The sequence below is a fragment of the Odontesthes bonariensis genome, chromosome 2 (genome assembly GCF_027942865.1).
Source record: "Odontesthes bonariensis isolate fOdoBon6 chromosome 2, fOdoBon6.hap1, whole genome shotgun sequence".
NCBI lineage: Eukaryota > Metazoa > Chordata > Actinopteri > Atheriniformes > Atherinopsidae > Odontesthes > Odontesthes bonariensis.
The window spans coordinates 16,171,010-16,195,711 of record NC_134507.1 but is presented as its reverse complement, the minus strand read 5'-3'; the positions used below and the strand labels follow the sequence as shown (position 1 = coordinate 16,195,711).

The 24,702-nt window shown below is 39.4% G+C and overlaps 3 protein-coding genes across 4 annotated transcripts; 1 reads left to right on the top strand and 2 right to left on the bottom strand.

The window, feature by feature from the left end:
* Positions 1 to 731: 731 nt before the first annotated feature.
* lrit2 (leucine-rich repeat, immunoglobulin-like and transmembrane domains 2) lies at positions 732 to 5,549 on the bottom strand. 2 transcript variants are annotated; one of them, XM_075484397.1, is made up of 3 exons: positions 4,795 to 5,549; positions 2,400 to 3,145; positions 732 to 1,111 (listed from the first exon to the last, which is right to left on the bottom strand). In XM_075484397.1, the coding sequence occupies exons 1-3, from the start codon at positions 5,522 to 5,524 to the stop codon at positions 1,085 to 1,087; spliced, it is 1,503 nt and encodes a 500-aa protein (XP_075340512.1). In that variant the 5' UTR covers positions 5,525 to 5,549; the 3' UTR covers positions 732 to 1,084. The 2 variants fall into 2 exon arrangements, with proteins under 2 accessions (XP_075340512.1, XP_075340506.1); XM_075484391.1 differs by lacking the exon at positions 732 to 1,111 and having other exon boundaries at positions 2,325 to 3,145.
* Positions 5,550 to 6,836: 1,287 nt separating this feature from the next.
* On the bottom strand, positions 6,837 to 16,537 carry lrit1a (leucine-rich repeat, immunoglobulin-like and transmembrane domains 1a). Its single transcript, XM_075478334.1, has 4 exons — positions 11,271 to 16,537; positions 10,345 to 10,805; positions 9,185 to 9,490; positions 6,837 to 8,856 (listed from the first exon to the last, which is right to left on the bottom strand). The coding sequence occupies exons 1-4, from the start codon at positions 11,390 to 11,392 to the stop codon at positions 7,796 to 7,798; spliced, it is 1,950 nt and encodes a 649-aa protein (XP_075334449.1). The 5' UTR covers positions 11,393 to 16,537; the 3' UTR covers positions 6,837 to 7,795.
* Positions 15,204 to 19,328, top strand: rgra (retinal G protein coupled receptor a). The gene is made up of 7 exons (XM_075478335.1): positions 15,204 to 15,605; positions 15,946 to 16,102; positions 16,439 to 16,560; positions 17,054 to 17,207; positions 17,301 to 17,418; positions 18,669 to 18,782; positions 19,164 to 19,328. Exons 1-7 carry the CDS (start codon positions 15,527 to 15,529, stop codon positions 19,305 to 19,307), a joined length of 888 nt encoding a protein of 295 aa, XP_075334450.1. The 5' UTR covers positions 15,204 to 15,526; the 3' UTR covers positions 19,308 to 19,328.
* Positions 19,329 to 24,702: the final 5,374 nt, after the last annotated feature.

Sequence of the window (24,702 nt, the reverse complement as noted above, 5' to 3'; positions counted from 1 at the left end):
AAATCAAAACTAGTGGGTGGGGTCAGAAAAACAATCATTGTTAGGGCTAAAAAAAAAAATTACTTTTATGACACAACTTTAGATATTTATCTATTTTCTTTATCATATAATTATTATTTTCTTTATTATTATTATCAGAACGTATTTTTCTAGCTTTGAACTTTTTGCTAAATTGATTACCTCAGCATAATACACATACTACATAATACTTTATATGATCTAATTTTTTCTTCTATCTTAACGTTATTTTATTCATCTCTTTTTGTGTGTGCATTTAGTCTCATAAATCCTTTTATTCTTTTATATCCTATTAATCCTATTAATTTAATCACTCTTGAGGCAGATTTAATAACATCCATGTACTTGAAAGGGGCATTTTAAGTAAAGTTTTCAGTTAATTGGTTAATCAAATGTCATTCAATTGCCGTTGTCACACATCTACTAATAAATATTTTCATTAAAAAACTCACAAGCCAAACAGAGTTTATTAATAAATCAAACATTAGAATTCTGTTCTAAGAGAACTATTCAAAGAGCGAAAATAAATTGTATAAACACACACACACAAAATATATACACACGTATATGCATGAACAATTTCATTTGAAATGGAAGGATGATATGTTGTGCATTCAACAAAATCTATCTTGTAACTGATACACTTTCAGCTTAATAACAAAACATATTTACAAGCTGTATTCATTTAGATTGTTATGAAATTTCCCTACACAACCATTTTGGACAACACATTTCAAAGTAACATTTAAAGAGTGCACAACTTCTCATTTAATTTTTTTTTATGTTAGCATGAAAAGAAGTGAAGTGGTATCAATAGCATTAAACAAGCATTACACAAGACAGTTACTTAAGTATTATCATGTTCTCACAGTTGATAGATAAGTAAAAACCTACCTTTGAAAGTCATATGAACTCTCCTCTATTTCAACCAAGGCTCTGCTTCAACCAAGCAATTCAATATGAAGTATAATTAACATTTAGAAATGACAAGACAGAAACAAACATCTCCACATTCTCAACACTGGTGCAAATCGTTGAATTACACTCTCAGTATCACGGTCATCATTCACAACTTTCCCACAACCTCCTCGGCCTGGAACAAAGGAAGAAATAAGGTTAAAACCAAGGCTGTTAACGCTGTCATTTCACTGAATATTGAAGTCACAGTGGTGCACAGTTTGTGGTTATTTTTTTTGTTTTTCTATATTTCTGGAATTAAAATATATTTGAGAAAATTAAAAGATGTTTACGCCTGTAAGTAGATAAATAAGCAGCATGTAAAACAGAGACTGAAAATCTATTTCTTGCTTTAATTAAGTTGGAATTTGCAATATTCCAAATTACGCAAATAACAGCCTTCCAGCAAAGACCTCATCTCCTCTGTAAAACATAGTGGTGGAAGTATTGCAGTTTTGGCCCATTTTTCTGAATCTGGGTGGGGCAGCTTGTGAATTCTGAATTAAATCACTGAAATCTACAGGATGGCAGGACATCCGTTGGTGTTCAGAATCTCAGCAGAAAGTGGGTCATACCATACGACTATAGGTTTTCCATTTTGCTTTTAAAGTCTGAAGACGGAGCCGAGAATGTAATGTTGACTTCATGTTTACCATGTCGACTTTTTCTAGTTTTAAGTTGAAAAACCACTAAGATTTGCTCATTGTTGTGCTCACTGACCAGTTAAGCTAACAAATCGATGACAAAAGGACATTAAGTTATGTAAGTTATGTTTATCAATGGAGGTTGGACATGTGTGTAGCTGATTTAATGAGACACAAACTGACAGCAGTATTGATAAAGAGTTTATTTCTACAGCTATGTGCCATTTTTATTTGTGTGGCAGCCCTCTTGTATTTTGAGGTCAGGGCTTGTGAGGTTACTCTGACTGCACGGGTCAGAAATTCAACTTTTTGGGGCCTTCCAGTTTGTTTTTTCTGATTGGGACTGATTCAGAAAATCTGACTTCTGTTTTCAAATAGAATGCACCATTAAGACCCTTGTCATTAAAATAAAGAGGGGTGAAAATAAAACAGGTAATGTTTAAGACTGACCGAGTAAAATCCTGACCTTCAGATATTTTTGCTACTAGCAGATGTGAAATATCTATTCGTGTAACTATACTATTCTTGTGAAAATCCAAATAAGGTTTGGATCGTATTCGTAAAAATATAGAAAATTATAACCCCACAAACATTTAAACTGTGTATCAATATCAAAGTCCATACCATAAAGCAAATATTTCTTGTCAAAAAATACTATTGCAAGGTGAGTGTCATGTTACCTGTCTTAGTTTAATGAATAGTAATTTAATACAGCTCTGCTGTGAGTCTGCTGTGATCAGCTTTGCTCTTATTCGGTCTGTCATCTGACCTCCTCCTCACCTTCCTGTCTTCACTGGAATCTTTATTAACCAGCCCCTCATCACTGGCGGCCTGCAGACTGTCGAAGGTGCCTTGCCTCTCATGCTCCCTCTCAGATGAGCTGGTTTCTCTCTGCCAGTTCTTCCAGGACTCCATGATAACCTCTACACAGGTAAACCTTGTGTCTGTGGTGCAGGCATACATACCTATGGGCACCGCCAGCACCATTGCTAAAACTATCACCACTATATGAATAAGCTTCTCCCTCTGCTCCTTCTCAGTAACGTCACTTCCAGTCACAAAAATGAGGCACTGGCCTGGACGTGGTGCCTGGTTCTTAAGGGTTACACAGATTTCATATTTGGTAGCAGGCATCAATTCAGAGATGGAGTAAGAGTGGATCCCAGGCCCAATGTAGGTTGTTTCTCTTTTATCAGACTCTGCGCGACCAAAGTGGATGGTGAACCACGTTTCGGACGGGTGGTCTAGGGCAGCGAACCACTCAATAGTGATACCACGCACTGTCTGTTTAGCAATGCGAATGTCAATGAAGACATTTTCAACATCAGCATCTGGTGCAGCTGGGAAGCCTGGGACTTTAGGTGACTGGGACAAGTAAGTGGAGTGGACATCTAGGAAGATATTGACTGAGGAGTTTCCTATGAAGTTGACTGCAGTGCAGGTGTAGACACCACGATCAGCTAGATGAAGGGAGGGAATTACCAGAAGGGAACTGATGGTATCCTCAGCCACTCTTTCTTGAGATTCTGGGAGGACAAAAATGGCATCCAGTGTTATTGCACAAGACTTTTACTCAGAATCACCTTATGTTGAAAAAATGAAACGTCTGGTAGCTCTTACACTTACCAGAACATGACATGAATATGTAAAAAAAACAAAAAAAAAAACTGCATGTGCTACAACAAACTGAAGACTTTAGACAAAGTGTTTGCACACTGTTATGATCACTTCCAGAGATTTGAGATGTTATAGAGCATAATGTAGATCTAATGGTGAAGAATTGTCCTCTCTATTTAGTATTGGAACTGTTTTCACCTGAAAATTGAATAATATTAGAATTACAGTAGTTTCTTCTCAATTTATCTCAACTAATTTAAAAACCTTTACAACAATAGAACTGCAACTTATTCTTAAACAAACAAGACAGTATATGTCAGTGTTGTGCAAACAGTAGGAAGCAAAATGAACTCCAAGCCCATTTTGTGCCAGTCATTTTCATGAAATAAGAGATCAGACCATGAAAATGGAAGGACTATGTAAAAATTCCTCCAATTCATACACATTACACGTTGATGCAATGAAAGTCTATTCACATCCTGTTTACGGCATTTCAAATTTATTGTTTTGGCATAAATGATCAATATTATCCTTCCACTCTTTGGACCTGACAGCACATACAAGCATTTGTTGCACTGAGTGTTGTATATCGACATGGCATCAGTATATTTGGGGGTTATCAATTAATTTCTTTTTCTAAAACAAAAATGTCCCAACAAAGGGAATTGTGCCCATCACAGGATGTAAATTTGAGTTGATGTTACCAAATCTATGGAAGGTAGACGTCTTGTGTTTACTAACACAAAGACTGAAAGCAAATCCGCACAACTAAGGTAGTGACGCTACATTTAATGTAATGTTTTTTTTTTTTACTTTTATGCAAAGTAAAAGTATTTAGTTCATTAAAAAAAGAGGGCACTCATTTGTCATAAACCTGAACAACACTTTTAGTACTCATATTCATATCTGAGGAATCTTGCATTTTAACCCTTTTTTGTTCTTTTGAAAAATAGTTGAATGAATATTCAGCAATTCAATGTTAACATTTTCATAGTTGAGATATACACACTGGGGTTTTTTCTTCAGATCCATTTTCTATACGTGCTTTGTTAGATAAAGATAATAAATATCTTTTCACTTCTGGCAGTGAAATAAGACATTTGAGTTTCTGGAATTTGTTCCTTGACTATATAAACTTGGATCTTTATAAAATAAGGATATGAGTATGAGTGACAGAAATTGTGATAGTAAGGACACAAATGTAAACTGTTTCTTCTCGGTTTATGATAAACTATTTTCTTAAGTCTTTGTCTGCAGCAGGTGCTCCATTCTAAAGGTCAAGTAGAAAGAGGTTTACTTAATAATACTGAGCCGACATCAGGTTAACAGCAGTGCACTGTAATCTACTACAGTCTAAATCAACACTGATGATTTAGGGCAGACTGAGAGCGTAGAAGTGATTATATCAGAGTGGATCAATATCCAAATGTAACAGTCGTCATCTTAAAGAGGCATTAAAGGAATCTGTGATCAAACTGTGTGTTTAAGCATCTAATTTATCACAATTTAATACTTTAACTGAAGTTTGGATGACACGCTTTGGACATCACAATCTTACCATGAAATCCTCTGATTATCTTCAGACCATATGTCCACCACACGGAAGGTTCTGGCCTTGCCTTGGCGACGCAGCGCAGGGTGAGGTTCGAACCCTGCGACAGGCTCATGTTTGCTGATGAGGTGCTGACGACAGGCTTCGTGCACGCCTGTAGCTCTATCTCGTGGAAAAACTTGCCTGCCCTAAAGTCCGGCCCTGAGCAGGTCAAGTAGGAGTTCATCAGTATGATCGGGGGGCTTAATGACATTATGAACTCCACAAAGCCCTTCAGACGGCAATCGCATAGCCAGACGTTGTCGTGTAGCGCCAGAACGACGTTCGGCCCGGACACAGATGTCTCCCGCTCTCCCTTGTTCTGTAGTTTTTGATAGAGAGGCCAGTTTTGGAAGACCTCCTTCGATATGACCGTAAGTCGATTGAAGGATACGTCTAAGTATGTAAGACCTGGCAAATGTTTTAAGGCATGTTCCGGCAGGACGTCCAACTGGTTGTGTTTCAGGTCCAGGATCTTGAGGGCCGGCGTGTCCTCGAACGCTGTCCATGGTACTGAACGCAGCTTGTTCCCCTGCAAACGGAGCTCAGTCAGGTTCCCCAGGCCCTCCAGACCTTTTGAGTTTATCACTGTGATGTCGTTGAAGTTCAACCACAAGTTTTCCAAGGCGGGCGTTTTTGAGAAAGCCCTTCTGGGAATTTCGGTAAAGTGAGATTTCTCTATGCGTATTTTGGTCATTTCATGTGGAAGGTTCTGTGGTATGGCTCCAAAGGCACTCTCCTCCATACAAATGAGCGACCTATGAATTTAGACAGGAGTATAAAAAACATCTAGTTACTGTGTGCCAAAAGATCCATCTATCACAACACGTCTTTGACGCATATAGTGACGTTTTAGAATTAGCTATCCAAGTAGAACTAATGTCCGCCTTATTGACTTTATTCAGAACTGCTATTACAATCACTGACCCACCCATTTACAGGTGAATATGTTAAAGGTAACTGTACCATCCTGAATAATGGACAACATGAAATTAAGTCTTACCTTCCATAACGGTCATCTACACAGCTGCAACCGCGTAAACACTGAGCAAAACTGCTATACGCTTGAGTGTTCAACAAAATTACAACAAGCAGGTAATAAATTGTGTCCATAGTCCGCGGAAATACCTAAATTTGCGGGTTACATTCGTGTTCAAGACATGTCCAGCGCGGCAGACGGAAGAAGCTTATTAGGTTTAATCCCCTGACATACTGTGCAAGAACAGTGGCATCTAATTCTTGGGAAAGACACGCGCATGATAAACACTTTACTGGGCCACAGGGTCAGATCCACATTACCTGTAAGTCAGCACCACTGTCTGATAAGCCAGTCATACAGCTGCAGGGGTAAGTTATCAAACGAATAATTAACCTATGCTTCATACTGTATATGAGAAAGTCAAGACGTGTTGGGTTGCCAGGTTGTGACAGGTTTTTGAAAATGACACATTCTCTTAAGACATCAAACGTGAAATAAAACAAAGATTAAAATAAAGATACAGGTCTAGATCAATTGTTCTAAAAGACTTGGCGTTAGAGGTATTTGCCACAATTTTTTGTTATTAGTTTGCATTTTGTAATAATGCTGTCCTGGAAAAGGAAAAAGGGGAATTTAACTCGAAAAGAACCAATTGTTAAAGCACTCAGATACATTTAGTACAGGTTACACTGTAGGTCTTATGATATATCAAAGAAATTAAAATACAACGCCTTTACAATTTAGCAATACAGAAATTGTTCTTATTAATGGCTTATGACTGATGCAGGCACCCAGCTCTCAAATCACATTTGAATTAATTAAAAAGATCCTGAAATCTATTGTAAAATTATCTACTCCCTATTTCCCCATTCACAAACCACCAGTAAACTATAAAGAGTATCAATCTTTGCTGACCAGGATCAAAGGTTGAATAAAATATTTGTGATGAGTTGAAGAATAGTTGCAAGAACACACAGCATCGGATCAATTTATATAAAAGTTTATTCAATTATATATTCAAATACTTGGAATTATTGGAATAAATTAATCTACATTAAATGCAAGTAACAATGCCTCTAGGTGGCTTAAAATGGTACATACATTTTTGTATGTTTCTCATTGCTGGAAATAAAAATCATTTAACATTTCATTTTGCATCATTTCCATCTTATTTACATTTTGTCATAGTTCAGTCCTTTCTGTACTTCTCTCCAGCTCCAGCTTCTCTCCATTCACTGGTGTTGAACCATGCCTATGTGTATATCTTCTCTGTGAACATATGACAGATATATACAGAGGCACAGAATTAACTGTGTATGTAAGTGTAAATCATCCATTGAATGTTTACAAATCATACACATACATATATGGATATAAACAATGGATTTTTTACCACTGAGTTCCCTTTAAATCAGATTGGGTTGAAAAGGTTTCTTCGCTGGGTCATGCAAGTGAGATGACATATAATTTACAATGTTTCTTATGCTCTGACAGTTTTTTTTACAGGCTTAGTGATAAAAACATTCTTTCACACATAAAAGCAAGTATTACTATCAATGGATGCATGAGTGTACAACAGTCCAGTAAGTTTCCTTCTGCAAGAAAGAAGAGCTTTTCTAGAACTAACCAATTTCTTTAAACTGATATTTCCATTATAGTGCATCGTGCAAATGCCCTTTGATAGAAGTTGGCTCTTTGTGGCGGTGGCGTTGGTGGCATTATCCAGCGAGGAGGGACAGGTGGGGGGGAAACCCGTTTTGTGGCTGTATGGGAGCGTGCGAGTGGGGGACTGACGTCAGGATGCTGTGTGGGGTGAGACTGCAGGTAGTGATGGGGATATGGATGTGGGTGGTGGTGGGGATGTGGGTGGTGGTGGAGATGCGGGCGTTGATGGGAATGCGAATGGGTATTGGGGTTAGGACTGTGGCGTGGATGCTGGTGAGTGCGAGGACAATGGCGTGGAGCGGGAGCTAGAGCTGGAGCATGACGTCAGCAGAAGTACTCATTAGGCTGTCCCTCTATCTTAGCTGTGGACTCCGAGTCCAGGCTGGAACGAGCTGACAGCAGCCTGTTGGACTCCTCTGGGTTCATTCTGTTTAAATACTCGCCCTCGAGCCCTTTAGCCTTTGTGGCAGGCGACAGTGTTTCAAAGGTCACATAAGAATCTTGGATGTCCTTTGATTTTTTTCCCCAGTACTTTTGGATGCGTCTTTTCAGCGCCCCGCAGCATACAATGACAGTCAGCGGGACTGCAATGATACAGGCTACAGTGATCACAATCACATTAATTAGCCTCTGGGTACCTGTGGCACTGGCTGCTTCATCGGTGGAAAATATGACACACTGCTCTTTTCTGGGGATCAGCCCCCTCACGCAAACACAGGCAATGTACTTGGTTTTGGGCACTAACCCATCAATGGTTACACGGTTCTGGCCCGCAGCAACATTGATTTTTCTCATGTCCCTCTCTCCAAACACTGCATACAGCACACTAAATGCAGTTGTGTTCTTGGCTTTAGGGGCTCTCCAGTTCAGAGAAATCGTATTGTCCGTGTCCCCCACCACCTTCACCGAACGGACAACTCTGTCAGGGTCCTGCTGTAGTGATGAGGTGTTTGCTGCCAGGTTGCTTAGATTTGTCTTCTCCAGATCCAGCAGTGAATCTGGGTTGGAGGATGTAGCAGGCCCTTGGGTGGCTCTGTCAGTCATGCTGTAACTGGCTAGTCCAGAGTCAGGATTAGGTATAAGACCAGGACCTACGATGGGCGAGGATGAAGGGGTAGAGGTTGGAGCTACATATCTGGCCACCAGCCTCTCCTGGTAGGCAGCTTTGCCCAATTGGTTTGGTTTCTTGACTTTGACCTTCTTGTCAATGATGGTTTGGTTCCCCTCTGGTTTTGGTGTGTTAGAGACCATAAGAGAAATCACAGCCTCAGCGTTCCCTGCATAGTTAGTGGCCTTGCAGATGAATTTCCCAGAATCACGATATGACACAGCTGGTACACTGAGGATGGACCAGGTGATTCCCTCCTGAGATGTTTCTTGCTGCACTGTAATGGTGAAGATGACACATTGACACGTTGATTAAAGAATGACATTTGAAAAAACATTTCAAAATCAAAGTAGGATTTGACATCTGAGAGTTATCCATGTTGATAAATGTACGAATAAACTTCGAACAGATGATTACACAATGTTGCATCAATCATCATCCATGTTGCATAACTCTCTGTGATGGCCACAGCTGTCAGTCAGACTTACAGTCATGCTAACTCCAGTGAAAGCTCTCTGTTTAATTAACAGCAGCACTACACATTAGACAAAATTATCTTTTCGCATGCACAACACATAGAAAAGGCATGACATCTGCCAACTCACCTGTTCCATTGAGAGCTCGTCCATCTGCCCTGCGCCACGTCAGGTCTGGTATAGGGACTCCAATGGTCCCACAACGAAGTAGCACATTGTTTCCAACTGCGCTCCGGACTCGTGCCACAGCTGTGTGGATACGTGGGAGTTGACACTGCCGCAGTTCTGCATCACTGAACAAGACTCCCGACAGACTCTCCGGAGCTGAACAACGGAGTCTTGTGTCGATGAATGCCACTGAAAATGTGGGAGACTTCTGGAATTGGACTAGGTCGTAAAGCCGGCAGTCACACACCCAGGGGTTGTCATGGAGACCTGAGGGTGAGAGTACAAGAAAGGTGAAAGGGAAGCAAGTGTCCAGCTGTGTGCAAAGTGAAAGACCAACCAGCAGATGGCTGGTGTGGATGTTATGATGTTAATCCTATAAGAGGATTGACATTTAATTAATAAACTACATCATGGCCATGATTATGGCTATGATGATGATGATGATGGTGGTAGAAGTGGTTCAGTGACCAAGGTCAGGCTTTGCTGTCACTTCACCCTCCTGCTCTGAAGTAAAATGAAACTGAAACCGGAACAGCTGGATTTGAATTTTGCTTTCAGTTTTGAAGAACAGCTTGACAGTGCATTGTTCTACACCGTAAAGCAAAAACCCATAGGCTACTTGCCTTTTACATGTTTATTTATGTAAAAAATTATTATATGTACATGTTTTATCCACTATGTATATACTTATCCAACGCTTAAACAATGTAATTTGATTCAGCCAACACATTTTTTTAATCATAAATCATTATAAATATCAATGGACGTTTTCCACATTATCATTTACAGCTTTTGACTGAAACTCGAAGATGAGATTTGCATTAAAATGTGTAGATCCATTGCCTACAAACGCGAAATGAGGACATTTAAGTGTCACCTTTGACTTACAAGAATTAAACTGTTTTCCAATATACGTTGCTGATTCAGTTTTGAAGTTGGCTAATCAGAGCTGCCTTCATCAGATGATGTGTTACTTACTTACTTGATATTTTGTTTAGCAGCTGTTCGTGAAATGAATCAGCCGGCTCTAATTTAGGCACTGTAAGCCCAAACGAAAGTGAAACTGAAGACTTAGATGTTACAAATTCAGGCAGTATGACAGGATTTGCACTGTCACTTACCAAGTATCATTTTGGAGCTTTCTGGACCCTGTGTGGGTTTTGCAGCCAGCCAAGTGGACAGCACCTCTGCCGGCAAGGTCAGCAGGCTGTTGCTGGAAAGATCCAGGTAGGTGAGGTTTTTAATGTAAGTGGTGGCTTCGGCGGGCAGCGAGGTGAGCTGGTTGTTGTGCAAATCCAGCAGTCTGAGGCTGGGCATATCCATGAGAGATTCCCAGGGAAAGGCGGTTAGGGCATTCCCGTCCAGACGAAGCTCTTCTAGGTTAAACAGTCCCCGAAAACTGTCTGGACTCAAGCCGGACAGCGTGTTGAAAGACATCCACAGGAATTCCAGACTAGAGAGGTAGTTGAAGGCTTCGCTTGGTATCAGCTGGATGGAGGTCTTCTCAATCCGCAACTTGGATGCGTCAACCGGGAACCCGACAGGCACAAGAGATATATCGGGATCATTGCATATCACGCTCCTGAAAAGAAGTGCACAGAAGTTCAACTTCAACATTCTACACTGAGCAAAGTTTATTAAATTATTTACAAGTGAAAATACATTAGTACGACAGTTGACAGCAAATTATTACAAACTGAGTTAAGTTATTAAAAAACATATATTAAAAAATAACATCCAAAATATATATTTTGATCGCATGCAGTAAAAGTATTGTGGATAATAATTCAGAAAGATTCCCCAGGCCACCGAAACTCATTAAAGGCAGAGATGTGAACGCTGAAAGTGCCTTTGAGAGATAATCCTGCATTAAATAAAATTAGATCGACATGCACTCTCTGATTTATGATGTGTACACGTGCTCACCTCCATGCAAACATCTATCCATGACCGGACCCTCTAAAAAGACGCGCCTTTACGCACAAACTAAAACACACAATAATACACTTTACAAAAAAAAAATATTTATTTTGGGCATCCTTCTTACCTGGCCTTTGATCCATCACTCAAGTTGTGGTAAAAACAGCTGCACTGCGGAGGGCAGGAGCTCACTGCGGAGAAAAGCTCACCTGCGGCCACGCAGAGCCCCAGGAGCAGGACGAAGAACATTTTGGCCCTCTTTTACGCATACGCAATTTGCCTACATGCGCCCAGTTTGCGCCCAGTTTGCGCCCGCTGAAGTCCAACAGACTTACTTTTTTTTCCTTTTACAGGACTATTATCCGCATGGCTTTGTCCCACCACTTCGCTGTCCCATAGTGATCAGACTGCTATGAGTCCTGAGATAAAAAGGATAGACAAGGATTAGTGAAAGGACTGGCGTTCGTTTCATTTGGATGCGTATTGCATCCCGGAATCCGATAGGCTGTGCAGAGACGTCCCTATTTATTATCACAGAAAAACACTTCCGAAATAGTCATAATCCACTGTGGTGTTTGTTTTTTTGCCCTCCCACTCTCTCTCTTAAATGTTGCATGTTCATTTCATCCCTATCGTGACTGTTAAGCTGTAAAATGACAGCCCTATTTTATACCACAAGGTGGCCCCTAAATCGTAGTCTGTGGCTCCAACCATGGGGAATATTTTTATTTATTTTTTATTTATTTATTTATTTGATTAGGACAATGCACATTTATCAACATATCAGCAGAGCATCAATGTAAATATGCCAGAATTAGCACAGTTGCTAATATATATGCTGATAGCTGATGGTCAACTAACATTTTCGGCATGAACAACTTTATTTTTCTTAATGGAGAACTAATTGAAATATCCTCATAACAGTACACAATCAAAAACCTTTTTTTCTAAAAGAAAATATTTAGATCTTGATTTAAAGGAGAACAGCAATATTCAAATAAGACTTTAAATATATCTGCAAATTAAGGAGAAAGTAAATGAGGTGACCCTGCACAGTCAGTATGAAAACTAAAACATTCTTAAGAGGATTACCTGACTACATATGCTGTATCACTTTCATCACAATAATCATTCTATTTCATTTATGAACATATACACAGTCTACACATACAGACCATTCATGAACGGGAAACTAAGGATGGCAAACACAAATTGAAAAAAAGAGAAAAGCTTTAAAGAAAGAGATTAACTTTCTAATTACTAACCTTTTTGGACCTAGTCCCACACCACTAGGGAAATACCTCCAGTTGTAGGGCTTTTGCAATGTAATGCCTACATGAAGTACTTGGCGTCTGCCCCTTGTTGTATTTTCTCCTGAATTTCATCATATAGGCTATCTAAGCTGGAAAATTGGTCAAAACAGAAGAAAATAGACAGTCATGGCTTAAAAGTTTATTCATTCTTCACACTCTCTCTATCTTTCCGCATTTAATGCACTTGTCAAGTCAAATCTTTTGTTTCACCCGTTTCCTCTCATTACTCCAAGACAAGAGGTTTTTCTGACACAACAAAAAAAGAAACTTTCTTGAAGTTGTCATGGTGAGCTGTAACTGAAGCTTTGACAGACAGTTGGAGTTACAGAGGTCAAGCTGTTTTTCAATTAAGAAGGAAAGAATTTCCCTTCAAAGCAAATAAACAGCCACAAGTGCTGCTCATAGTTGCACTTCTCACTCTTACACACATTGACTGAATACAATACATCACAATTCAATAGATGTCACTCCATATTGTATTAGTTAGTCTTGGGAGGATATTTTGTATTTATAATATCTTCATATCTCAGTCCAGCACAAAGCTCCAGACAGTTAAACAGCTACGGCGTGCACACTGTGTGTGTGTGTGTGTGTGTGTGTGTGTGTGTGTGTGTGTGTGTGTGTGTGTGTGTGTGTGTGTGGGTGTGTGTGTGTGTGTGTGTGTGTAACAGCTTGCTACATCAGTGGAAAAGTTGTCACATTGGACTATCAACAAATAAGCCAACAAACAACTACTTGATTGTTAATATTGAAGTTTAAAATTTAAAACCAAATTCATTAAATGTCAAACAACCCATGACACCAAAAGATGACAATTTCACTTTATCGAGAAACCTGCAATTTAATGTGTTTACACAAGTGCGGGTTGTGTCCCACATACTGAAATCCCTCAAATTCACAGGCAATACAGTGTAGAATTATATACGTCAACACTGAGGCTCTAAACATGTTGAGCAATCGTATTCCGTCACTTCTGAAAAATGAAACATTCTATAGTACACAGCAGGCACTGTAGTTAATCTCATTTACTAGAGCCAATAAAGACATCCTTCAAAGAGCTGAACTGCAACGTCATTCTTGAAATACAAAAAGGCCCATAAGAATAAATGTGATGAAGTATGTTTAGAATAAGTAAGAGTTTTTTGCACATATCGTAATGTAGGGTTAAATAAAATGTAGGTTACCAATATACACCTGAGAGTATACTTACTGTACAACAACTGTCAGTACAAGAATGTACTGAAGCATTTGAATATTATTAATATTGTATAAATGTATATAACAGTATAAGAATGTGAAGAAATTTGGATGCAATGAGCACTTCTTCATTGACAAAATTGCAAACCAGTTGTAAGAATAACTTAAAATGAGATCTGCCATGATTTTCGCTTTTAGTTTTTAAAGGGACATCTATGTAAAAGTACATGGAACACATTTTCTGGAGCACCTCAGTGCCTCTTTTCTACTGTCTGCTACACCAGCTAACACAGTTTAGAAATTGAGTCTGGCGGCGTCTGCGAAAGATGGCTGTGAATACAACAGACTCAACACAAATGCTACTAAATTAAAGCACTAAAATAGCTAATGGAAGAGCTAAAACTTCCAGAAGGGGGTTACATTGAGAAAAACTAGGAAGGGCACCCAATATCTTCTCACTGTTTTTCCAGGGCAACAAAGACTGCCAATTTGACATGATGACCTTCAAACATGTATAGATTAATATTTATGTTAAATCTGTCTTTCTATGGCAAAAAGAGTACTCCAGCTCATAAGTGCTTTAATTAATCTGTCTTTTTTTATTAAATATGTCTTAGAAAAAAGTGGACAATGATATTTAACATTTTCATGTGATTAAGCCCATACGTTTTCATCTATATTTCACAAGCTTTCTGATCATATAATCCTGAGAACCACACAATGTCATGCTTGTTTGGCCCCCAACCCAATGGCATGAAAAGCTGCGAATGCTTTTACAGCTGAAACATGAAAAGTCCTCTGAAGGCTGGGGATGACGGGAGGATTTAATGTAATTCACACTAACATGGACTAACTAAAAATGAACGGGAAAACAAACTTACTTTGCACATCACTTCTTGCTGTTATGGCACAGAGCCAATCAATCTTTTGTTCAAATATGTGTCTGTAGTTCCTCAAGCACCATTTTCTTCTATCCTCTATCATTGCAAACAGACACGCTGTTAGTTTAATCTCTGATGGTCAGTGTGTCTATCAGAGGTTTGACCCTCTGCATGAAAAGATAATAAGTCCAGTATCAAAGGGCTCTGCCCATGGGATGAAGGATTCAGATGAAAAACACTACTGTTGTAGTCTCTGGTGTATTCAGAATAATTACTTTGTATGAAACAGTGAATGGGCAGGATTGCTTTTGCGAGCTGAAACATTTCACATCTGTCACTTAAAATAAGCTGAATTTATGCTTCAAAGCTCTGGGTCACACATATAAGGCTTTTTTTTTTTATAGAATTTGGAATAGTGGTGTGTCATATACACCTGCCTTGTTTTAGCCTGTGAATATAACCTTGAATCACTGCACTAAATTTGGCAAGAACATGTAAATTACCTGTTATGATAACGGGGTTATTAAAATAATGACTGACAAAGAGATCTTTTGGCGTTTTGGTTTGAGATCTTGCTTTCTGGATGCTGGTGATTGGCAGGAGGCTGCATCCTCTTTGACACCTGTTGTGCTTCCTTAAAGCCACGCAGGGCTGCATCCATCGCGTCGTCTCATCAGCAGCGGCTGCATCCTCACCCAGACACCGTCACACAAAGGCTTGTTGTGTAACTAACTGAGGGCTTTATTGTTGCGGCGGGCAAATGCGCATTAAGGGTTACGGTTTGTGCGGTTATGTTCATTAAGACATTCCTGTGCGGATTGGGGCGACAGTGAGAGAGGGGCTTTACATAATAAACTGCATGATTTTCACGTGAAATACCCCTTTAAAAGCGGGCTCTGTACAGTCACATTGAGGCACATCGTAAACGAACGGACGGAGAGGAGTGAAAAGTCTGTGACAGCTGCAATTTGTTGTGTCAAATCGGCGTCAGGATGGTCTCGTCGTACCCTTTACCGGATGGCTTCTCCGACTTCGATGTGTTTTCCCTGGGATCTTGTCTGCTGGTGGAGGGTGAGTGTTTTGTCTTGGAATTCAGCCAGATAGGCTACTACGAGGGCTGCGCCGGCTGTGTGCATTATTAACCTATGACAGGACTTGACGACACCCGGTCACTGATCGTTATGAAGAAGCAGGGAAGCTTTTGTGGATTCCCCCTTTAAAGTCACAAACTGACCCACCACTTATAGCGTTTAAACAAATAAATGAATCAGGCATTTAAAGAGAGCGTGTTTTGCTTCGTCTCGTAACTGCGTGTGGCGTAATAAGCGCCGCTGTGCGCACTGACTTGCCCTCGCCGCCGCAAAAGTGTTTACAACCAAGATTTTGACATTCTGTTTTTATTCCGTCAAAGGTCTGCTGGGCATCTTTCTGAATGCGGTGACAATCGTTTCGTTCCTCAAAGTGAGAGAGCTGAGGACCCCCAGCAATTTTCTAGTGTTCAGTTTAGCGATGGCTGATATCGGCATCTCCATGAACGCCACCGTTGCAGCTTTCTCCAGCTTTCTGAGGTAAGTGATGTAACCACAGCTTTCATAATATAAATAGAGGCCAAATGAAAAATGGTGTAATGAGGAGGCATTTGCATTGATAATAGTGTCCAGATGTCGTTGAGATTAATAATCAGTACCCGAGGCGATATAATGAAGCTATTAAGGCCAAAGCATCAAGAGGGAAGTTGTCAATAGCCTACGCTGTCAGTGCGCAGAAGCAGATGTTTTCGAACTGTAATCTGCCTCCGGGTTTGAAACATGAAAAGCGAAAGCTGCTCAAAAGCAATTGGTCTATTTTGGCACATTCAGCTGTGGAATAACAAGCTCATCGAGTGACACATCTTTTACCTTCAGGTACTGGCCTTACGGCTCAGACGGATGCCAGACTCATGGTTTCCAGGGCTTCATGACAGCTCTTGCCAGCATCCACTTCATAGCAGCCATCGCCTGGGACAGATATCATCAGTACTGCACTAGTAAGTCAACACCCTGAGGTATGCACTATTTGCAAAACCACATGCACTGCCTCCCCCAATGGTGCACAGGCTCACACATGACCTGAAAAGCCCCGCTAGTCAACATTTACATCAGTCACAGATTGATTTGTTTACCATGACTAAAGTAGAGCAGAAACCACAGAATAAACCGGCTAACTGGGATGCCTGGGAACTAATACTTTTTAAATGTACAATTTCTTTATTATTTTACCATTTAAAAAATTACCCCTGACGCTTTTTAGGCATTTTTTATAAAATAATACAAAAAGTGGATGAGGGGCTTGACTTTTAAACCTGCAGATGTCTGCATCAGCTTGTTACGACTACTGGGAGATATGATTAAATGTTATTTTTTGTAATGACTGAAAAGTGTTGCCATAGCTGTAGTGTGGCATGAATAAACATGTACTAAAGAATGCACTCTTAATGCTGGAGGTGTTCAAAACAGATATCTGAATCTTATTCTTGCCAGGGACAAAGCTCCAGTGGAGCAGTGCTATTACTCTGGCTGTTTTTGTCTGGCTCTTCACTGCCTTCTGGGCAGCCATGCCGCTTTTTGGCTGGGGAGAGTACGACTATGAGCCCCTCAGGACTTGCTGCACTCTGGACTACAGCAAGGGAGACAGGTACTGTATATGCTCACACTTCTCACGATGCTGTCAAGATATAAATAGTTTGCTTTGTATTATTTATACCTCTGTTCATTAATCTCTTGATAGGAACTATGTGTCCTACTTGATCCCAATGAGCATCTTCAACATGGGCATTCAGGTGTTTGTTGTCATGTCCTCCTACCAGTCCATTGCACAGAAATTCAAGAAAACTGGAAACCCCAGGGTAAGTTATGTAACACAACACTATCCACCAGATCCAGCAACATTATTAGTACTAGCAGCCTTTTGCAAGAATTTCATATAAACATTCCTGAGATTTCAGACTCAACTGGGCATCAGCACACAAACATCTCTGCCTCATTCAGTCCAAAGCCAAACTTCGTTAAATGTATGATGCATAGAAGTTTGATCCCCAAAACAACTGACATTTCTATGTAACTTAGAAAGTTACACCTGATGCATAAATCATCAGACATAGGCAGTTGAGGCAGTGTTTCTTCCTGCATTGGATTTCAGGGGGATCCTCACGTACGCACAACTTCCTTATTTAGCCCTCATTCAATGTAACAAAACAGACCATGAATGACAAGCATGCACAGTGTGGCTCATATGGGTCATTGCCACAGGGGGGGAGGGGATTGAGTATTTCAATTGAGAATGCAGAGAGGAAGTAGCTGGTGTGTGTTGACAAGAACAATATATCCGCAGACAGCAGGTTCCGTAGGAGAGCTCTGAAGGGATTGAATCAGATGGCTCCACATGATGTTGCATAAGCCCATTACTTACAGTCAACTGAGCTGGCCTGAGATACTCTCATTACAAACAAAGTGTCCCAAGTGGAGATGCCAAGCACTAGGTCAGGACAATGTAACTGTCTAATAGTCAAAGAGCTTATCATCGCACACTTTCCCACATGGAACAAAACTCAGGGGGATAAAAGAGTTCAGGTGTATCTCTTGGCCTAAAAGTGGTGAGATGTTCCTCTGTCCTCATAAATGTTTGTTGCTTAGTACACACTCATCAGCGGGCCAGTCAGTACAAACTCATTCGGCACAAACAGATTTTGTTCAAACTCTTTGGTTAAAAAAAGTTTGAGACAGTCTGGAATAAAGAATTGTACCAAACTCAAGGCAACAATAGAGTGCAAAACTTAATGGGAAATGTAACTCTACATGTGTAAATTCAGAATAATGTCTACTTTGACCCTTGGATTCAAACAACCAGCCCCCTCATTCACTTGTTTTTATGTTCTAGCTTGGCATTAATGATCTTAACACCCTTTAGATCTCCCAGACATTATTCCACGCATGTGATTTTACTCCAAGTAGAAAACCTCATGACAAAAGGCATTTTTGCCTCCATACCTCATGGTTGGCGGCCAACGAATCACTGACATTCTGATCCTTTCCTTTCTCTACTTTATATTCATTTTCCTTCCTGCTCAACCCTTGGTCTGTCCTTTACTCTCTGCAGTTCAACCCCAACACTCCTCTTAAGACGTTGCTTTTCTGTTGGAGCCCCTATGGCATCCTGGCTTTCTATGCTGCTGTGGAGAACGCCAACTTGGTCTCGCCTAAGCTCAGGATGGTAAGGACACACATTACATTCTGTCAAACAAATACTCTCCACTGTAACTGTGCCATATTAGTGTATATATTTTGACCAGCTTTTTTGCTTTTAAGATACACAAACCTTATGCAGTTGAATATGTTATACCTTAAATATCAAAATCTTAGTGACCCTGAATTGGATTAGGCAGATTTTGAAAATAGGAGGATCCAAATGTGTGGATTTAAAGAACTGTAAATTTGGCGCCACCTGTGGTGATTTAAAAACATTGTTCACCTTTTTTTCTTGACTGGGACTCAGATTTTTCTGAAAACATAGGATAAATGTTTTGCATGAAAAGTCTACACATTCCTGGGGGGATTTTACATTCTGACATATTTGTTGTGCTTGATTTCACAGCTCGCACCTATCCTGGCCAAGACCTCACCCTCTTTCAATCCGCTCTTGTACGCTTTGGGAAATGAGAACTACAGAGGTGGCATTTGGCAGCTTCTCACTGGGGAAAAGATTGATGCTCCTCAAATTGAAAATAAGTCCAAATAAACTAAGCATGCAATAATCACACAGATCTACTGTCCTTGATGTTTCTGTCTGTGAACGTTGGTGCATGTGTTTTGTCTCGAGCCGTGATAACCATTGCCCCTTGTATACAACTGTCCTGGATTTTCCCTCCATTGCTTCCACAGTTGTTTTTTTTTAATAGGAACATGGATGTTACAAAACAATGCTAGGAAATAACTTGGAACATTCAATCTGCTCAAAATGGACATTTAGACATGTCCAAAACGGACTGCTGAGAACACTCCTAGTTCATTTCAGCATATAGTAATGCAGCAAAACATTGGATGTGGTTGTTTCTGTAACTGACATGTGATATATTTGGTTTCAGCTTTAATGTAATTTCCCTTATCAAATGAGGAATGACTTTCATTTTGAGCTCAACCCAAGAATTTATCACTGTAAACAGCTCTCCTTCATGCTGTCCAAATACAGTCGGTTCAAGGCTCACATTAAAAACAGTTGTGCAAAGGTTGCAATGCATAGAGCTTCAAACCAAATTATGGAGAACATAGCAAGTAGTAGCATTTACAAGTTTACCTCAAACATCGATGTAGCACAGTTTTTTTTGATCAGTTTAAGTTGGCTATAAATCAGTGTCCCTCTAGCTAATCGAAGAAGGACTCCTCTGAAAAATCTTAATTCGGCTAAACAAGTTATGACATTATGTGTCTTGACCTTGTGGACAAGCGAGAAGGCATTCCTAATTCATTGTTATTCCTGTCATTGAAATGCAAAAGTGTGAACAAGCCACTGATATCTCTCTGTGCTATTTGAGTACTCTCCGTAACCCAGGAAAAACTGCAATAATCCTCTAAACAAGAGGACCATTCTTCAATACACAGCCCCCATGACAAGTTAGAGATTAGTCAGTGGCTGCAGATTAACAGGACATGCTTCTCAGCTCAACATTTGCAATTGAAGTATAGACAGGAGTCACTGCGGCAATAAAACCAAATAAGATAAATCAGAATGAATTACTATTATTCAATTAACAGCAGTGAACTGGCACATTCCAGGTTTAGAACAGACTTAATAGTTTTTCCTGAGTATTTTGAAGCCCCCACAAGAATTGTGATACAGACGCCATTTAATTTGCCCGTTTTACTTTTGCATATCATGGAATAATTCAAACATTTTGTTTCTTCACATCTGATTTTTCTTACAAAACTTACTTTAGAAACAGGAGGATATCACTGGCATTTATTTTACATGTACTGTATAACCACATATTAGACAATACACAGTCATTTACTGGTTATTATCTGGTTATTATAATATCACTATTTTTATGGTAGGTTTCAAAAACCAGGTAGCCCGATCTTTCTGATAGATAATAAGGAATGTTAACATTGTCCAACATGTGAAGGCAGAGTGTGTTTCTGAATTAAGCAGCATCTTTACAAGACCTGTTCCTGATCCTAAATTGAAGATAGATATCTTTGGAACACGGAGCATTGAAATGGATTCCATTTCTGTTTTGTGTCGCACACATCTTTCATCACACAACACAACTCCTCAACAGCACAAGCAAACCCATCCCTGACTCTCCCATAGTTTTAAGTCCCATGGAATCTTTACTTAATGCTAAACATCTGGGCTTCTAATGTTGGGAAGCCAGGCAACAATGATCCTGCTCTGTCCACTGTAATTACATGTACAGTGGGTTTTGTATAGTTATCGCTTCCTATAAAATGCTGTATGCACTGGTAAGAATTGATTGTATGTCAGCTGATTGAATGTTTTGTTTCCAATGTAAGTGATCCTCCGCAGGGTGTTTAAGCTGAAATAACAATGACATGCAAAGCTCCATCCGTACAAAGAATAAAAAGTTTCTAAACTTTTTGACTTCTTTGTCATTTTGTGTTTTAATTGTGCTCTAAAAGTGGAGCTCCATTAAGATTTACAACCGATTATGACTGAGGTTAAGAAAATCCTCACTGAAACGGAGTAGAGTATCCTCAAGGCCTGTACTTTAGCCCAATTTTGAGGTGTAACTCAATTGATCATTTCTATTTGATGCTATTCATTTTTCAAAAACATTTTTTACTGAAAATGTAATGAAAAATTCATATTTTGAAAGGTTGCGTGATTTAAGTAAGTTACCCACAAAGAGCACTTTTGGCACTTTCATAAATTAAAGATACTCTGAATGTGTGGCTTCTATAGTGTACAGTATACTTAAATCTGAGGACTTCCTTCACAAGCATATGTGTTTCAGTGCAATTAAAGTGAAGTATGTGTTCACCCTGCATGATGAAAATAACCCCCGGAGGTTGCAACATGCGGCAGAGCTCCCAGTTAGTTTCTAAGCAGATTATTTGACAACAGCCTGTCAGTGGAGCGGGGCGTTGCATAATTATTTACGAGTGTGTTGTTGTGTTGTCATTTATTCCAGCCAGTTTATTGTAAGCAATGCAAAACACTATGGATGAGACCTTTTGGATGATGTGAAATTATCTTAAAAATTGCTTTCCTATATGCATGTCTCCTAACCAAGATTATATTGCTTGTCATCAAAGCACAAGTTCCACCAGAGCCTTGGCACATCAAAGTCCCCAGATTCTGGTGGACATATGGACTTGTCAGATGGAGTGAAGAGTTAGTTTGACCCAACCTCCTGAAGGCCATGATCAACAGCAAATGGATTGTTAGGGATTGAAAGAGCATTATGTAAGAAATAAATAGAAACAGTCAAGAGTTAAATAAGTAGCTGTAAGACAATGCAACTATACTTTTTAGTAATACTCAAATCTGCAAGGTATCAAGATAGCAGAGAATCCCTTACTCAGTAACTTTAAATAATTGTATTTCACACTAATAAGAACATAGAAAACTGTAAGAATATAACATGTTTTTTGTTTTTAATTGCAAATGAATTGTTATGTCATATATTAAGAGTGTAAAAGATGAACTGTGTATAGCAAAACAACCTGAAATGCTTAGGAGCATTTTTGAAAAAGTCTCCTTTTAAAGAGGCTATTAGAAGCTAATATTATGTTTCGTCATGATGTCCACAAATTAATTATATAAAGCATACTAGCTTCAGATTTTACATCAAATGACTGATGGATTATGTTATACTTTGAATCCAAATGCCTGGCAGGAGAGCATGGTCTTTTTTTTTTCTTTTTTTTTTTATTCATCCACTTTCCCTCTTACAATCAAACATATTCAGGTACTTAGAGTTCACTGAGGATTATGTCTGGTCAACCAATGAAGTTTTCATATGGGCTTTTTGAGAGGATTACACAGCAATATGAGAACAAGTGCAGCAGAAAGAGAGCATCAAAGAGAGTGCGGACTGTTCGAGAAAGACAGAGAAGTTGTATGAATTATCATTTCTCCTGAGCAGTGAGTAACAATAAACCCCCCCAGACTCCCACCCCAAATCAACAAAAAGCACGATATAATGTGAACAACATTTGTTGTTGCTGTAGTTATTGCTGTTAAAGTGGGAGAAAGAGCTGACCTGGGAGAAAACTAATTCATCCTTGTGCAATAATTCACCAAAACATAACAAAGTGCACCCTCATTTTTTACATAGTGTATACAACAAACTTTATAATTTTCTATCTTAGTTTTCTTTGTGGACACACAGTGGGGTTGCATCAAGAAGTATTGAGCAGTGCGAAGTTTGGAGAATTAGAGAAGAATTCCAACCCGGGAGCTAAGCCAACACCTATTCAGAACAGATATATCATAAGAGTGAATTTTCTCCCTCTAAAACCTTTCAAAAAAAAGAAATTTCGAAGCAATCCGTGCAAATGCTATGCATAGGGAATTTTACAGCGTATCACATTTATAGCAGACAGTTATCTACTTTGTCACTACTTTGTCAACTGAGTAACACTCTGGTCTTGAAAATGCTACTTAACTCTGACAGAAAGCTACAATATGTAATTAAGATAATTACAAGAGGAGAGATATTTTGGAGCCAGTTTGATGTTTCCAAAACTGCTGTAATTTTTATTTCCTCCTCTGTAAGGAAATATTTTATTTCCCTGTGAGATGGTGTGAAAGCAGCTTTCCCAGCCTGGTCTGCATGACTTTTTCAGGTCAGTGCCAGGTCTTCTATCACCCTCTTTGGTAAAATCTGACTTTGATTGCAATGCCTTTTGACCAACCTGCAGGCCAGGCAGGCACAACCAAATGAGGTGAAATGTCAGTCTGTAGCCCCAGGTCGACCACACTCTCATTTAATGATCCCGACTGTCTGATGTGAAGCCGATTATATAACCCTGACACTATAAGACAGCACACACATGCACAGCAACACACACTCTCTTGTTGAGCAGCCACAGGACAATCAATGCTAATGCTGAACACAGCTGCTCTTCCAATCAGTTCAATGAATTGGAGAAATCCTGCTAAATGTGTAGGGTGTTTTACACAGAAAAAACACAGATATGTGAAACTCTGTACTCACATTCAACATTAAAATAATACTCACCTAACATGTTGCATAATAGAGAAAACATATTTGTTTAGAAGAAAACAATGTTTTTACAGGATTAGTGTTTGAGTGTAATCTGGATTAAAGTAGGGCTGTGCGTCAGTGCCCTTTAGAAATCGTTGTTTTAAATCATGAAAATACACACTGGGACCAGTATAGAGCAGACAAAACTGTGACCACTTCACATGTTTAACATCCTTACTTTCATCACCACACATCTTGTCCTCAAGAGGTGTATGATCACCTTTCTTTTGTTACAGTCATGATGCTGAGGTCATGTGATTCCATCAGACATGCTCTGTTGGTGGTTGGTGACCCCACAGCTGAAGTTTAACCAGTTGACTCTTCAGTAAATGCATGAGGGCGGGATATTTCTCTACAATGCTGCTGACTCTCTGAAACTAAGATGATGTAACCATGGGATGGCATGTGCACATGCAAATTTCTTTCTTTAATCAATTATAAAACCTCTATATTCAGCATTAGCATCAGATCTACTTTGATTAGAAGAATGGATTCCACACTTGCCATTGATGCCTCTTTTAAATCCACTCAGCAACACGGACTCTGCTCTCAGTCAGTGTTTTCTTTTCAAATGCTGCTCACATGCGGCACTGAGTTTTCACACAGCACACTTACATAAACACATCTATAGATCTATAGAAGGCCTTAGTTTAGATAAGTGTATAGTTTTTTTCAGCTGTACCACTGCCGCATGTTAAAGACTATGGTCGCTCTAATGGACTTTGATAGTCTGGAAAAGTGTGACTTTGCTTTACAAAGTACAAGTCTGACAAAAGCAGCATGCAAATTGCTTGAATATACTGACCCTCTATAGTTTGAAATTATTGACCTATAGATTTCAGTCCATCAAAACCACTAACACTGTGATCATTGGGTCAACGCAGGCTAGATTTGATGTTT